This window comes from Hemitrygon akajei, chromosome 9 (assembly GCF_048418815.1).
Source record: "Hemitrygon akajei chromosome 9, sHemAka1.3, whole genome shotgun sequence".
NCBI lineage: Eukaryota > Metazoa > Chordata > Chondrichthyes > Myliobatiformes > Dasyatidae > Hemitrygon > Hemitrygon akajei.
The window spans coordinates 97874044-97889519 of NC_133132.1; the positions used below are offsets into that span (position 1 = coordinate 97874044).

The following is a 15476-nucleotide window of genomic DNA, read 5'->3' on the forward strand; positions in this document are numbered from 1 at the left end:
TGCTGCTTTCTTGTGTCAGTGCTTATTGTAGGGGAGGGCTTTGCCTCTGATTGACTGGGCTGTATGAACTGCTTTCTCTAGACTTTTTCATTGCTGGGCATTGGTGTTTCCATACCAGGCTTTCAGGGTTTTCTATGAATTTCCCATGGGCAGTTTGCTGTGTTAAAACCACAATATAAATGTAAATCATTGGCTATCAAGTTTCAGCACTAAAAATTATTATTCATGCGTACAGACTCCTTTAATGGCATTTCACTGAACTTCAAAGAAATCTGATGTATGGGACACAGCAGGTCAGGCAGCATCTATGGAGAGGAATAAAGAGCCGACATTTCAGACCAAGACCTTGATAAATGATATTTAACTGTTATTAAACAATAAATGCTGACTGTTTATTCCCCTCCACAGATGCTGCCTGACCTGCTGCATTCCTCCACCATTTTGTGTGTATTACTCTGGATTTCCAGCATCTGCAGAATCTTTTGTGTTTCTGATGTATTGAAACTGATTCGATCCACAAAATTAATTCAAATCATTTGTGCTCAGTTTCTGAAGTGGGTGTAGTGGTCTGCTGGTTTGAATGAACCAGTTATTACCAGCCCTGTTCAAAGAAATAAATTTATTCCAGATTGATCTAGGGTACAATTGCATCTAAGTGAGATCTCTGATAAATAAGTTGTTTAAGGAAGTGGGCTTCTTCCATTCTATATGGATTTGTTGTATAATTAGCAATGTTTCTTATCAGTTTCTTTGCTTTAATTAGGCTAAAGCTGTGGCTTCTGAATCCAATGCAACATTCTTCAATATCAGTGCTGCGAGCCTTACTTCCAAATATGTGAGTAAGCACGTAAATTCAAAGTTAAAGAATTTATTTTTAATGCTTTTTTTGTGAGTGGCTCTGTTTTGGGAAGGGAATCAGAGGAAAGTGCTTTGTATTGGCATTGGCTGTGACACAAGTTCAAGTTGATTGACGTTCAACCATACACATTTACATAGCTAAACAAAACAACCTTCCTCCAGGACCAAGGTGCAAAGCACGATGCTGAAGGCTTTGCGAATGCAGCACTTCTGGTATATATCTTTTGTGTCATAAAATTAAAACAAAAAAAGCTGGATTAGGATAAAGAAGACAAGTTTGCTCGGTCTCAGTAGTTTTCCTTAATGCCATATATATTTCTCCATTCATACTAAAAATAATACAAAAAAATTAATTGAATAAAACAAATTGATGTGTCAGGGATAAGTGAAGGCCTCCTAAGTAGTTGCATGTTTAATTACAGTTTATGTTCTTTAAAGGCTTTCAGTTTTGGAGATGTTACGCCAAATTACAAATATTCCAACAGAAGTCTGAATGACCTGGTCTAATGAAATATTTGTTTCTGCTTCAGGTTGGGGAGGGTGAAAAGTTGGTGAGAGCTCTCTTTTCGGTCGCCAGAGAACTTCAGCCCTCCATCATTTTTATTGGTGGGTACAGCCTTAACGTTCTGTCATTACTGTATCTAGCTTTTCTAAAGTGCTGGCATTTAGTGAGTTCTGCTTGTTAATGTGTTGATTCTTCTTGCAGATGAAGTAGACAGCCTCCTTTGTGAGAGGAGAGAAGGAGAGCACGATGCAAGCAGACGCTTAAAAACAGAATTTTTAATAGAATTTGATGGGGTGAGTGATTTGGGGGCAGCACAGTACCATAGTGCTTAGTATAACAGTGTCAACGATCATATTCCTGCCACTTTTTGCATGTTCTCTCCATGACTGCATGGGTTTCTTCCACATTCCAAAAGATGTATGGGTTAATAGGTCATGGACATGATTGGATGAGCTCATTGGGCCAGTAGAGCCTGTTACCCTGTTATATTTCTTTCTAAAGAGTATAGATTGTTTGTTATACAGCACAGAAACAGGCCCTTTGGCCCGACTTATCCATGCCAACAAAGTTACCTACTTGTGTTTGGAACATAATACTCTGACCCTTTCCTGTCCATGTACCTGTTTAATATATTCTGCTGTGTTATATAACGTGGATAAATCTCCAGGTCCTGACAGGATATTCCCTAGGACCTTGAGGGAAATTAGTGTAGCAATAGCAGGGGCTCTGACAGAAATATTTCAAATGTCATTAGAAACGGGGATGATGCCGGAGGATTGGCATATTGCTCATGTGGTTCCATTGTTTAGAAAGGGTTCTAAGAGTGAACCTAGCAATTATAGACCTGTCAGTTTGATGTCAGTGGTGGGTAAATTAATAGAAAGTATTCTTAGAGATGATATATATAATTATCTGGATAGACAGGGTTTGATTAGGAACAGTCAGCATGGATTTGTGAGTGGAAGGTCATGTTTGACAAATCTTATTGAATTTTTTGAAGAGGTTATGAGGAAAGTTGATGAGGGTAAAGCAGTGGATGTTGTCTATATGGACTTCAGTAAGGCCATTGACAAGGTTCCGCACGGAAGGTTACTTAGGAACGTTCAATGGTTAGGTATTAATATTGAAGTAGTAAAATGGATTCAGCAGTGGCTGGATGGGAGATGCCAGAGGGTAGTGGTGGATAACTGTTTGTCGGGTTGGAGGCCAGTGACTAGTGGTGTGCCTCAGGAATCTGTACTGGGTCCAATGTTGTTTGTCATATACATTAATGATCTGGATGATGGGGTGGTAAATTGGATTAGTAAGTATGCGGATGATACTAAGGTAGGTGGTGTTATGGATAATGAATTAGGTTTTCAAAGCTTGCAGAGAGATTTAGGCCAGTTAGAAGAGTGGGCTGAGCGATGGCAGATGGAGTTTAATGCTGATAAGTGTGAGGTGCTACATTTTGGTAGGAATAATCCAAATAGGACATACATGGTAAATGGTAGGGCGTTGAAGAATGCAGTAGAACAGAGTGATCTAGGAATAATGGTGCATAGTTCCCTGAAGGTGGAATCTCATGTGGATAGGGTGGTGAAGAAAGCTTTTGGTATGCTGGCCTTTATAAATCAGAGCATTGAGTATAGGAGTTGGGATGTAATGTTAAAATTGTACAAGGCATTGGTATGGCAGAATTTGGAGTATTGTGTACAGTTCTGGTCACCGAATTATAGGAAAGATGTCAACAAAATAGAGAAAGTACAGAGAAGATTTACTAGAATGTTACCTGGGTTTCAGCATCTAAGTTACAGAGAAAGGTTGAACAAGTTTAGGTCTTTATTCTTTGGAGCATAGAATGTTGAGGGGGGACTTGATAGAGGTATTTAAAATTATGAGGGGGATAGATAGAGTTGACGTGGATAGGCTTTTTCCATTGAGACTAGGGGAGAATCAAACAAGAGGACATGAGTTGAGAGTTAAGGGGCAAAAGTTTAAGAGTAACTTGAGGGGGAACTTCTTTACTCAGAGAGTGGTAGCTGTGTGGAACAAGCTTCCAGTAGAAGTGGTAGAGGCAGATTTGGTATTGTCATTTAAAGTAAAATTGGATAGGTATATGGACAGGAAAGGAATGGTGGGTTATGGGCTGAGTGTGGGTCGGTGGAACTACGTGAGAGTAAGCATTCGGCACGGACCAGAAGGGCCGAGATGGCCAGTTTCCGTGCTGTAATTGTTATATGGTTATATATATTCTGTTGACATTTAGAGACTTGCTGCCCCAATGACAGGTAAAAGTGTTGTAATGATCCTTCGCAAGTTGGAGCAGAGAGGAGGTTCGTCAAGTGTAGTTAATCTGCTTGCAAATTAAAGGCAAGAAGGGATAATATTCCTCAAAATCCAGTGGTAAATATTGATTGAACGTTGTATGTTAATCTAATCAGACTTCCCATCGCTCATGACCAGGAACCTACTGATGAACAACATTTTGGTGCATAGTGGCATATGTGAGCTTGAGGCTGTGACCCAAGACTCAACTTGTGTGTTTCTCTATCTTGTGAGAGGTAGCTTGATAATGAAACAAGTCAATTGTAAAGCAAGGCTCTGCTTTATTCGTACAGTATTTAATCTGGATTCTACCTAATAGTGATAAAATGTGGTCCTTCATATCTGCTTCGCTGGTCCATCATGGCCGATTTATTATCCCTCTCAACCTCATTCTCCTGTTTCTCCCTGTAATCTTTGACACCTTTACTAACAGAGAATCTATCAACCTCCTCTTCCCAGTTTCACCACCGTTTTGCTGAAGAAATTCCTCCTCATATCTGTTCTAAAGGGATGTCCTTATGTTCTGAGACTGTGCCCTCTGGTCCTTGGCTCCCCCCACTTTAGGAAACATCCCCTCCACATCCACTCTAGATAGGCCTTTTAAGATTCGATAGGTTTCAATGAGATTTCTCCCCCCACCCCCCATTCTTCTAAACTGCAGTGAGTATAGGCCCAGAGCCATCAAGCACTCCTCATACATTAACTCATTCAGTCCCAGTTATGTTGCTAGATGAATAAATAAATTCAGGTTTCATCAATCTGAGGATTTGAGTTTGGTTTTACAATTCAAAATGTGAGAAGCATTTAAACTGAATATGAAGTTGTCTGGTTGCTGTTGAAGTTGTACTGGTTCACTAATTTTCCTAGTCTAGGTCTGTGTGATTCCAGGCCAACACCAGTACCATATCTGTAGTGAAACAATGGGGCTCTTGTCTTAAAAACTATTAGCAACTCAGTTTTATTGCTGGGCAGGAATAGGCAAAGAATAATAACCTTGCCTGTATCTTTTGTAATTCTAGAAGATGTATAGATAGATATTTTATTGCTCTCAATGGAAATTAGTGTCACAGTAGCATTACAAGTGCACAGATATACAAATATTAGAGGAGAAGTAAGAAAGAATAAAAAATAAATTACCACAAACAGTCTAACAGGAGAGGTAATCACTTCTCTGGCTATAGGTTGAATCATTATAGATGGCCCTAATAGCCCTCACTTCTCTGGCTATAGGTTGACTCATTATGGAGCCTAATGGTTAAGGGTAAAAATGACCTCGTAGCATTCTTTGGAGCAATGCACTTGTCTTAGTCTATTACTAAAAATGCGCCTAAAAGAATCTAATTGAAAGAAAAACATGGGAACCTGGAGTACTTGTGTACCTTTTCTTCAGTGAAGCGCTAATATATGATATGGTGGGGTAATGACTTATGCCATTCATGTGTCATACGTGAAATGCTGGAGGAAATCAACAGGCCAGGCAGCATGTATGGAAAAGAGTAAGCAGTCGATGCTTTGGCCGAAACCCTGCATCAGGGCCTGAAATCTTCCGGCATTTTGTGTGTGTTGCTTGGATTTCTAACATCTGCAGATCTTCTGTTTGTGCCATTCATATATGTACTATTATAGATAACCCATAATGAATTATGCATGCAAATAAAGAATGCTTAATTAAACAATATATTTACAATATTACTGAAATATTAAATACAGACTTCCGAGGCAAGTGGTCGCAGGTTTGGATCTGGCCAGCTCCTTGCATGCTTTCCATCTGTGTTGCGTTGAGCATCAATCCAGCAATTCAGCCTTGCTTTAGAAAAAACAGACGAAATGCTAACGAAATGGCAAGGTTGCCGCCTGATGTGCCACAAGGCACAGAAAGGAATAATACATTGCCAACTGCATCTGTGTCTCAATTCTGAGTAAGAAAAGCAAGTTCACAATGAATGTGTATTCCTTTGTAAGAAAAGTCCCCATGATGCAAACAGATTTGTATCTGATAAATAGAAGCAAGTGGTGAGCTTTCCCCAGTTTTTCCTCTTGTTTCATTCCCACGCTCCTACCCAGCCTATTTTCCCAATTCATCGGAACATCCCAGTAGAGTGTCACAAGTCCTTGGGCTGGGGTGTATCAACAAGAGCAAGGCAACAATCATGAGCATTGCAGTGTCCAAGCTCAGAGTTACAAGTTTGAACTCCCTGACAAACTATCTCGTCATTGACTAGTTAAAAATAACCTTCTTTAAAACTGGGCAAAAACTTGAATCTTGACTCTTTCACAGTTTGCTGCTGAATACTAAAATGGAATATTGAGGAATAACTTAAAAGAATAAAGATTCCAATTCTACATGCAAAGTCACCATCAATGTCAAAAAATCACTAAATATAAATTTTGATTTGCTTCAGGTACAGTCTGGTGGTGATGATAGAGTTCTAGTAATGGGAGCAACAAATAGGCCACAGGAACTAGATGATGCTGTGCTCAGGTTAGTAACCTCGACTTATAGCAGTACAGAAGTATACCTTGTCAAGCACTTTGACCTGCTCAGTGTTAGAGATACTATTCACCAGTCTCTAATAGAAATTTTGTATAGCAGAGAACACTGTAATGAAATTTTGATTTGGAACATTTGCTCATTGGAACTTGCTGATTATCAGAATTGCAGGAGAAAAGGCATAAAACAAAATGTTTTATTAGGCAACATGGTGGTGTAGTGGTTAGCGTAGCAATCACCAATTGGGGTTCAGTTCCCATTGCTGTCTGTAAGAAGTTTGTACTTTCTCCCCTTGACTGCATGGTCTTCTATCCACATTCTAAAGACATACAATTAGAGTTAGTGAGTTGGGAACATGCTATGTTGACACTTCAAATGCAACGATGCTTGCAGGCTGCTCAGTATAATCCTTGCTAATCTGATTTGATGCAAACAATACATTTCATTGTATATTTCAATGTACATGTGACATCTTTATCTGTACAAACAGCTCAAGTATCAGTAAATGTTTAAATATCTTCCAGCTTTTATTTCGGCAAGCAATTTTTTTCCTTTTCACGTCTGGAAAAATTAGGCAAAGATGAAGGTTATTTCATATTTCACTGTTTTTTAAAATATTTTGTAGATTGTTCTAACTTATTTTCAGTTTATATTTTTAATGACTCTGTTAGTGGTCTAAAAGCTTTTGAAAGCACCAGCAGCTTTGACAGGACAGACAGACAGACAGACATACTTTATTGATCCCGAGGGAAATTGGGTTTTGTTACAGCTGCACCAACCAAGAATAGTGTAGAAATATAGCAATATAAAACAAATAATTAAATAATAATATGTTAATCATGCCAAGTTGGAAATAAGTCCAGGAGCAGCCTATTGGCTCAGACACCCAGAAACTGGTTTTGTTCTGAGGAAATTTGAGTGCAAATTTAATAGTGTCTGAAATCATAAAAGGCTTTGGTTGGAGTAAGTGATTTAACTAGGAAACAAATTTGAGGTAATGGGCAAAAGGGGAAGAAAAGTTTACAACACAGGTTATGATTTGCAATATACTGTATTCCAAAAGGAAACCGCATTCAATAATAACTTTCGGAAGGGATTTGGGTAAGAGAAATGTTTGGAGGGTTGTAGGGAAAGGGCAGTGGGATAGGACTGTTGGATTGCATCTCCTTGGCACAATGGGCCAAATAGCTTCCCCTAATTCTGTACACTACTATAATTCTGCTGGTATGGAAACAGGAGAACAGCACAAGGGTATTTTGAAAGTTGCCATACTAATCAGTGTTTAGTATAAAGGTATAATTATACTAGTTATTCTGGTGATTTCTTGGAGGTGTGATTGTTTCATTGCTCTTCTTCCCTACAGACGCTTTATAAAGAGGGTGTTTGTCTCGCTGCCAAACAAGCAAGTATGTGATTGACATTTAACAATTGGAAAACTTGCTTCAAAATATTTAATTGTCAGAGTATGCAACTTGGACATTACGATATTTCAAGACTCTGGGCTGTGAACTTTGTTTGTCTTATGCCATCTGTTATTCTAATATAACAGAACCATTGGATATTACATTTTGGATTTTTAAAGTATTAACCTTAGACACTTCCTAAGTGAATACTTGTATTTGTGAATTGCTTTATTAACCCTTTGCTGATTTACCTTCTCATATGCACTCTTGTACTTTTCATTTCTAGCCATTATAATAATGCATCATAGTCCTTAGTCATTCTAATGGCCTAGTTGTCTCCTTTGGTTGACACAACAGACTGGTGTCATCCACAATTCAGTGCTGCCCATCTTTGTTCCTACAATCCCGAGTAATGAGGGAGGGCATGAAGGAAGAGCAGAGGGAAAAGAAAACCTACCCAGATGGTTGCATGTTCTTGACTCAATGCCTGGTATGGAATCACTAATGCCCAGGAACAGAACACTCTACAGGAAGTGGTGGATACAGCCCAGCCCGTCACAGGCAAAGCCCTCCCCACCATTGAGCACATCTACACAGAGCACTGCCACAAGAAAGCAGCATCCAACATCGAGGACCCACATCATCCAGGCCATGCACACTTCTAGCTACAACCGTGGGGCAGGAGGTGCAGGAGTCTGTGGTCCCACATCACCAGGTTCAAGACCAGTTATCACCCTTCAACCATCCGGCTCCTGAACCAGCATGGATAATTTCACTCACCAGAACAATGAGTTGATTACACAACCTACAGATTCACTTTCAAGAGCTCTATCTTTTGCACATTGTTTGTCAGTCAATCTTTGTTTGTGTAGATTTTTGTAAATTCTACTATATTTCTTTGTTCCTGTATGTGTCCACAAGGAAATGAAGTGTAGTTTATGGTGACATGTAGTTTGATAATAAATTTACTTTGACTTTGTCTCAGGGAAACCAATGCATGAAATGCAGATAAAACATTTGCCTTGCCCCCTCTTGCACATCTGTCCCTGATAACCTCTATGGTTTTCTCCTTCCAAAATGTCCTCTATATAAATTTCCCAATTTAATACCCTGCTAAAATGGCAGGGTAGCAGTATCTAATGTGATGTGCTGGGTTTCTGAACAACATTGAACAATGTTTGTTTTCTTTCTCTTATCACCAGACAAGATTGTTGCTTCTTACAAACCTTCTGGGCAAACATGGTAATCCACTGAATCGAAAGGATCTGGACTATCTGGCCAAGTAAGTAGATCTGAATCGGGCTTATTATCACTGACATAAATCGTGAAATTTGTTGTTTTGTGGCAGCTGTACAGTGCAATTCATTTTAAAAAAATTTACAATGAGAAATCTAAAACAAAATAGATGATGCAAAAAGAGAGCAAAATAGAGGTAGTGTTCATGGACCATTCAGAGATTTAATGGTGGAGGGGAAGAAGCTGTTCCTAAACTATTGAATGTAGGTCTTCAGGCTCCTGCATCTCCTCCCTGATAATATATATACACAGAGCAAGAACAAAAACAGAGCAGTAGGATTAAACATTTTTTACTGAGTCATGTTAGTCACTGCAGAAGATGGACAACTTACTGCGAGCTATGAATTGAGCCCTTGAAGACAAAACCATGCGCACTCAAAGACACGCATGAAAGAAAAGAGCCTTCCGCACGATCATCAGCCGTATGTGCACTTGCCACATTCTCGCAATTGATCCGATACTACCATTCAGAGAAGATACAGTAGCAAGAAAAAGTTTGTGAACTCTTTGCAGTTACTTGGTTTTCTGCATTAATTACTCATAAAATGTGGTCTGATCTTCATTTAAGTTACAGAACTAGATAAACAATCTGCCTAAACGAATAACACACAAACAATTCTACTTTTCATGTCTTTATTAAACACGTTTAATTATTCACAGCCCATGCTGGAAAAAGTACATTGTCTCTTGTATTTAATAACTGGTAGAACCTCCTTTAGCAGCAATAACCTCCACAGAAGTTTCCTATAGCTGCTGATTGGTAAAGAATTTTAGACCATTCCTCTATACAAAACTGTTTCAGTTCTATTTCTGGGATATCTTGCATGAACAGCCCTCTTCAAGTCATGCCACAACATCTCAGTTGGGTTAAGGTCTGGACTCTGATTTGGCCTTTCCAAAACACAAATTTTCTTCTTTTTGTTCTGTTGTTGATTTATTGTGTTTCAGATCATTGTCTTGTTGCATCAACCAACTTCAGGTGATGGACCACTACGCTGACATTCTCCTGTAAAATGTCTTGATACAATTTTGTATTCATTGTTCCCTCAAGCTGTCCAGCAAAGCAGCCCCAAATCATGACGCTCCTTCTACCATGCTTCACAGTTGTGATGAAGTTTTAGTGTAGGTGTGCCTTGTCCTTTTTCCTCCAAACATGGAGGTGTGCATTTCTGCCAAGAAGTTCAACTTTTGTCTTATCAGTCTACAGAATGTTGACTCAGAAATATTGTGGAACATCCAGGTGGTCTTTCGCAAACTTGGACGTGCAGCAATGTATTTTTGGAGAGCAGTAGTTTTCTCCATGGTGTCCTTCACTGAACACCATTCTTGTTCAGTGGTTTTCTTATAGTGGATACATTGACAAACTTGAGCAAGTTCTAGAGATTTTTGCAGGATGTGAGTTCTTTTACATCTCCTTCAGTATTGCATGTTGTGCTCTTGGTGTGATCTTTGCAGGACATCCACTCCTAGGGAGAGTTGCAACAGTACTGAATTTCCTCCATTTGTAGACAATTTCTCTTACTATGGTCAGATGAACACTCAGATATTTAGAAATGCTTTTGAAGCCTTTTCCAGCTTCATGCATCCCTCCAGTTCTTCAAAGGTCCTCTGAAAGTTTTGATCAAGGCATGGTACACATAAACAGATCTTTCTTGAGGAGCAGACTCAGTCAGTAAATTAACTTTGTATTTCTTTATAGGGCAGATCACCTCTACAACCCACACCTCCAATCTCATCTCATTGATTGGATATTTGTGTTTTGTTCTACTGATTTAATTCAATGAGGAGTTATGTTTTTTGACAGTATAAAAATGAAAGCCAGATCTTTTGGAATGATTAGGAAATATTTTTGTATGGAAAAGATGATAGTTTCAGTTTTTACCTTGTGTGATCTGCAGTTGGTTTTATGTCAGTTGATTTAACCTGAGTTAGATGGACCTTTGTTTACCAAAGGCATGAAATGGATATGGAACAAAGACTGGTATTATAGATTAAAGTGTCATAATCGTGTTGAATGCCAGAACAAGCTCTTTGATATGCTATGTCATTTATGTTGCTGCACTCCAGGGATTCTACCCAAGTGTAATTGTTACTTCACTCCTAATCGTTACTGCATTCCTTGAGTACAGAATTTTAATACATTTTTGGCAATAAAAAAAAAGTACCATATGAAAATAGAACAAACGTTTTGAGTCGAGGAGTTTTATGTTGTCAGACTAACTGCTGGTAGTTTATGGCAGCAATGTGTTACTGTATCTCTTCCACTGAAATTCTTGTTAAGCAAGTCATCCTTGCTGGTTACTGCCTGCATTCTTTCAGTAGGTGTTCTATCCTTTTATGTGCATTGGCTAGATGAACTTTAATGTTGAGACTTGTTGTTCAGGCAGACGGAAGGATATTCGGGAAGTGACCTGACTGCACTGGCAAAGGATGCAGCACTGGGTCCAATTCGAGGTAGGTGATTGCACAGAATCAAAGACAAATATTCAGCCTGTTGACTGAATTGACCAAATGCATTTATATTTCTGCTTTTTTTCCTCATTATTCTTGCCATCTAACGTGCACTCACTGGCTACTATATTAGGTACAGGACTGGCCGATTAGATATTTGCATTAATGAGCAGGTATACCTAATAAATAGCCACTGACTGTATTACAAACAAGGAGGAGTTCACTGAGCCCTAGTCACAGGTATCCATTCACAAAAATATCTAAGTCAATGGTGTGAAGTTGGAGTTGTCCTTTGACTCTGATCATTTAAGTAGATTTTAAAAGATTAGCTTAATTTGTCACATAAGCATCAAAACATAGTGAAAAGTGTAGTTTTATGTTAATAACCAACACAGCCTGAGGATGTGCTGGGGGAAGCTGTGAATATTGTCACAGTTCTGGTGCCCACAACTCACTAAGCCTAACCCGTACACCTGTGGAATGTGGGGGGAAATATGCAGTCTCAGGGAGAATGCATAAACTCAGTGGGATTGAACCCCAATCGCTGTTGCAAAATTGCTGCTGCTGTTGAGCATCACGCTAGCCACTACACTGCTGGGCCACCCTAAGGTAAGACCGACAACAGACTGGCTTTTACCAGAATCCATGAGCTTTGTTGTCACTTTCAACAAACGTTCTGAACTATGCATATCCACTGTTTCTAGACTTGCTTTGGTTTGATGTCTTTGATCTAAATTACATTTTCCTTTTGCTGTAGAGCTCAAGCCAGAAGAAGTGAGAAGTATGGCTGCTAGCGAGGTGTGGCTCATTTCTCTTGTATTCAAAACATTTCCCTGCGTTGCCCCATTGTGTTTGTACCACCACAGTGTATCAAGTCGCAGTTCAAAAGCACTTATTTTTAATCTCAATCTGACCTTTTTTCTGTATTATTAAATCACGCACGCTATCTGACCAGCCCTGACTTGTGTCTTGTATTCTGCCTGTCCAGGTGAGAAAGATCCGACTTTCTGACTTCGAGGATTCGTTAAGGAAGATAAAGCGCAGTGTTGGCCCTCAAACCCTTGAGGGCTACAGACGTTGGAACGAAGACTATGGAGACACTGCTGTTAATTCATGACGGATCAAACCAATATCCGGCTCCAATCCTTGCTTTAATGGACTTGGCTTGATTGGGGAGCGTGATGTGGGTTGTTAGCAGTAAACAACATCCAAAGTTGTTTCAGCACAGTTTCTAACTGGAATCAGGAACACAAAAGCTGACGGGATAAGTTTACATAACTGACTCTTTTCCATGATGTGCTGTATCCTTTAAACCAAGTTTTCCGGGAGTCTTGTGCTCTGAATTTCTGACCGCATAACTGGCAGGCAAAGAAGATTTTGTTTAGGATCTAGAAATACTCAAGTATATCATCTGTATATTTTGTTTCTGATGTAAAGAAGTTGGTCCCTGTTCAGAGTCTACTCAGTAGAAGCACAATAGAAAGAATCGTGCCTTAAGTTTGCAGTACACTTGTCTTCGGTCCTTTTGCTCTGAGAAGTAATCAACTTTTTTTAAAAAGAGAAACGTTAACGTTATTCATCTATTACAGGTAATTAAATCTGTTCAGTGCCAAATACATTACTAATTGTGCACTAATAAAGTGGTACCTTGTAAAATATTTTTGGTGCACATCGGCTTTCAAGAGTTTCTCATTTATTTTGGGTAACTTGATTTATTTTTTGACCATTCTACCACTAAATAACTTGGCCTTGGTCTTTGGATTTTTCAGCGCAATGTTTATCAGATAGACTTGGTACGAAAGACTTGAACCTTGGAGGAATAGTAAAATTTTGCCTGTAGAATTCAGCTCAGTATGACTCCCCCCCCCCCCCCCCCAATATTTTTTCCTTTATTTGGCTGAGTCCTTTGAAAATATTGTTGTGGGGTGAGTAATATGCAATTTCATAATGTTGAGGTATCTGTGATCATTGGGCTGCCCATTAATTGTCTTCCGAAGCTCTTCGTATCTTTTTGATATAACATCTGAACTCTTTTAAATTCTCTTTGCTTTCTTGTATCCCTTTTCCTGGATCCTGAGTTTAATTTCCATTAATCTTCCAGGTTTTACTATTATTACTAGAATTATCTATAGAAATTTCCTTAGCTGTTGTACAGGTGATTTGGTAGTCATTCTCCAAGAAGTTCTGGAGAGAATTTCCTGCTCATATCATTTGCTATTGTTACAGTTCACAGCAAGGAGGCAGAACAGGATGAAGGATATCAGAGTGTGTATATAAAAAATAGGTTCCAGGAAAGTAAATCATCAGAGGCAGAATGCTGTTGGCTACAATCTCCATTGAGGAAGCACTGGATGAGGACACCCAGTATGCTTAGAATTAAATAGCAACAGCTTTATCATTGACTCCTACGTGAACCATATTTATACTGTTTTGTTGCTTGCCCAGAAGGTTGAATAGCTACATGTTATCACTGTGTTCCTGATCTTACAACAACCCATGAGATTTCTCTTAATGTTGACAGAATGCTATATACTAATGTTATATTTTGTTAATTGTACAAAATAATTTTTATAGAACACAGTGACTGTGCTTAAAACTTTTAATTATTTGTAGTTAAATGCCCATTATGCAAATTGCTTTTTTTTTTTAAAAAGGAAGAAATGATCACCCTGGAATTTCAGGTTATAATTTCCTTACTCCAGTGACTGAAAGTAGGGACCGTTCATTCCAAGCCTTTCTGTTTGAATTCTAGTTGAGGGGAAGCCTGCTGTGTGTCTCTCTTGGGTGAGGTGGGCTCTTAGCGGGGCGTGTGTAGCCTGATGATCGAGAACTGAAGAATGAGGTTTTAAGCAATTCTTTGTACCGACTCTACCTCATTGAACAGTTGTGCTGTGCTCGTGTTCTTGATTGCTTACAGCTTTTTATACGGTGCGCACTTAGTGGTTTTTTTGTCCTTGAGATACATCTGAATAAATTGAATCGGCAGAGCTTTTAATACCCTGTAGCCATTAGAAGGTCTTGTACTGCAGACTATCCGAATGCGAGACGTGTGTTGAAAGGCGATGACTGCAGACATGGAGTGGGAATGATGTGTCCGAATTCAGCAAGCACTGAAATAATAAAAGGTCTGAACGTAAATACTAGGTACCTTTGTTGTTCAGTGCGATCTGTGCTTTGAAACTCTCTTCCAGGCTTTCTAGCTGTTTTCTGTGAATCTATACTGCCAAAACTCCTATCAATACGACCATTAACTCATGCAAAGTAATTAATTGACGTGTGAATTCTCTGACTTTGATTACTTTTTAAATGATCCTTTAACAGATTTTTACATCATTGCATTGAACTTGACGTGAGTAGACAGTTTAGTTACGCGCATGGTATTCAAGATTAGACAGTGATATTGTTTTATTCTAACACTTGTAACTCCAACACTCGTACTGCTGAAAATGGTGTAGAGAAAGGTGAAATGTCCCAATTAGTAAATATTGTATTTTTGAAACTTTATTTTTTTTTGTATAGATATGCATGAATGATTTATTTTTTGTCTGTTAATTATGTCTAATATATTGATAAATAAATTTTTAATTTGAGTTCTGGGATTTGTGAAACCTGTGATTTTATTTTTACAGAGCTGAAGGCCAGTGAGTAGGAAGGTTTGTATTATAATGCAAGCACCTAGATATCACCGGTACCAGCCTACCCACCATCAAAGATGTACACCCTGTGGCCACTTGATTGGGTACCTCCTATACCTAATAAAGTGGCCACTGATTGTATGTTCATGATCTTCTGTTGCTACAGCCCATCAACTTCAAGGTTTGATGTGTTGTGTGTTCAAAACTGCTCTTCTGCACACCACTGTTATAACATGTGGTTATTTGAGTTGCTAACCCCTTCCTGTCAGCTTAAACCAGTTTGGCCGTTCTCCTCTGAACTTTCCCATTATTAGGATGTTTTGCCCACAGAACCGCTGCTCACAGGATGTTTTTTGTTTTCTCGCACCATTCTCTGTAAACTGTAGAGACTGTTGTGTGTAAAAATTCCAGATCAGTTTGAGATATTCAAACCATCCCTTCTGGCACCAAAAATCATTCCACTGTCAAAGTCACTTAGATCACATCTCTTCCCCATTCTGCTGTTTGGTCTGAACAAAAACTGAACCTCT

The 15476-nt window shown here is 38.9% G+C and overlaps 1 protein-coding gene across 1 annotated transcript in view; it reads left to right on the top strand.

Moving 5' to 3' along the window:
• The window catches only part of spast (spastin), a 74832-nt gene extending 59927 nt beyond the window's left edge, over positions 1–14905 (top strand). Inside the window, exons 8-16 of the mRNA XM_073056605.1 lie at positions 764–835; positions 1389–1464; positions 1565–1656; positions 6073–6152; positions 7525–7567; positions 8767–8846; positions 11244–11314; positions 12069–12109; positions 12300–14905. Coding sequence (XP_072912706.1) covers positions 764–835; positions 1389–1464; positions 1565–1656; positions 6073–6152; positions 7525–7567; positions 8767–8846; positions 11244–11314; positions 12069–12109; positions 12300–12428 — 684 coding nt within the window. The 3' untranslated portion in view covers positions 12429–14905. The remainder of the gene's footprint in view (positions 1–763; positions 836–1388; positions 1465–1564; positions 1657–6072; positions 6153–7524; positions 7568–8766; positions 8847–11243; positions 11315–12068; positions 12110–12299) is intronic.
• Positions 14906–15476: the final 571 nt, after the last annotated feature.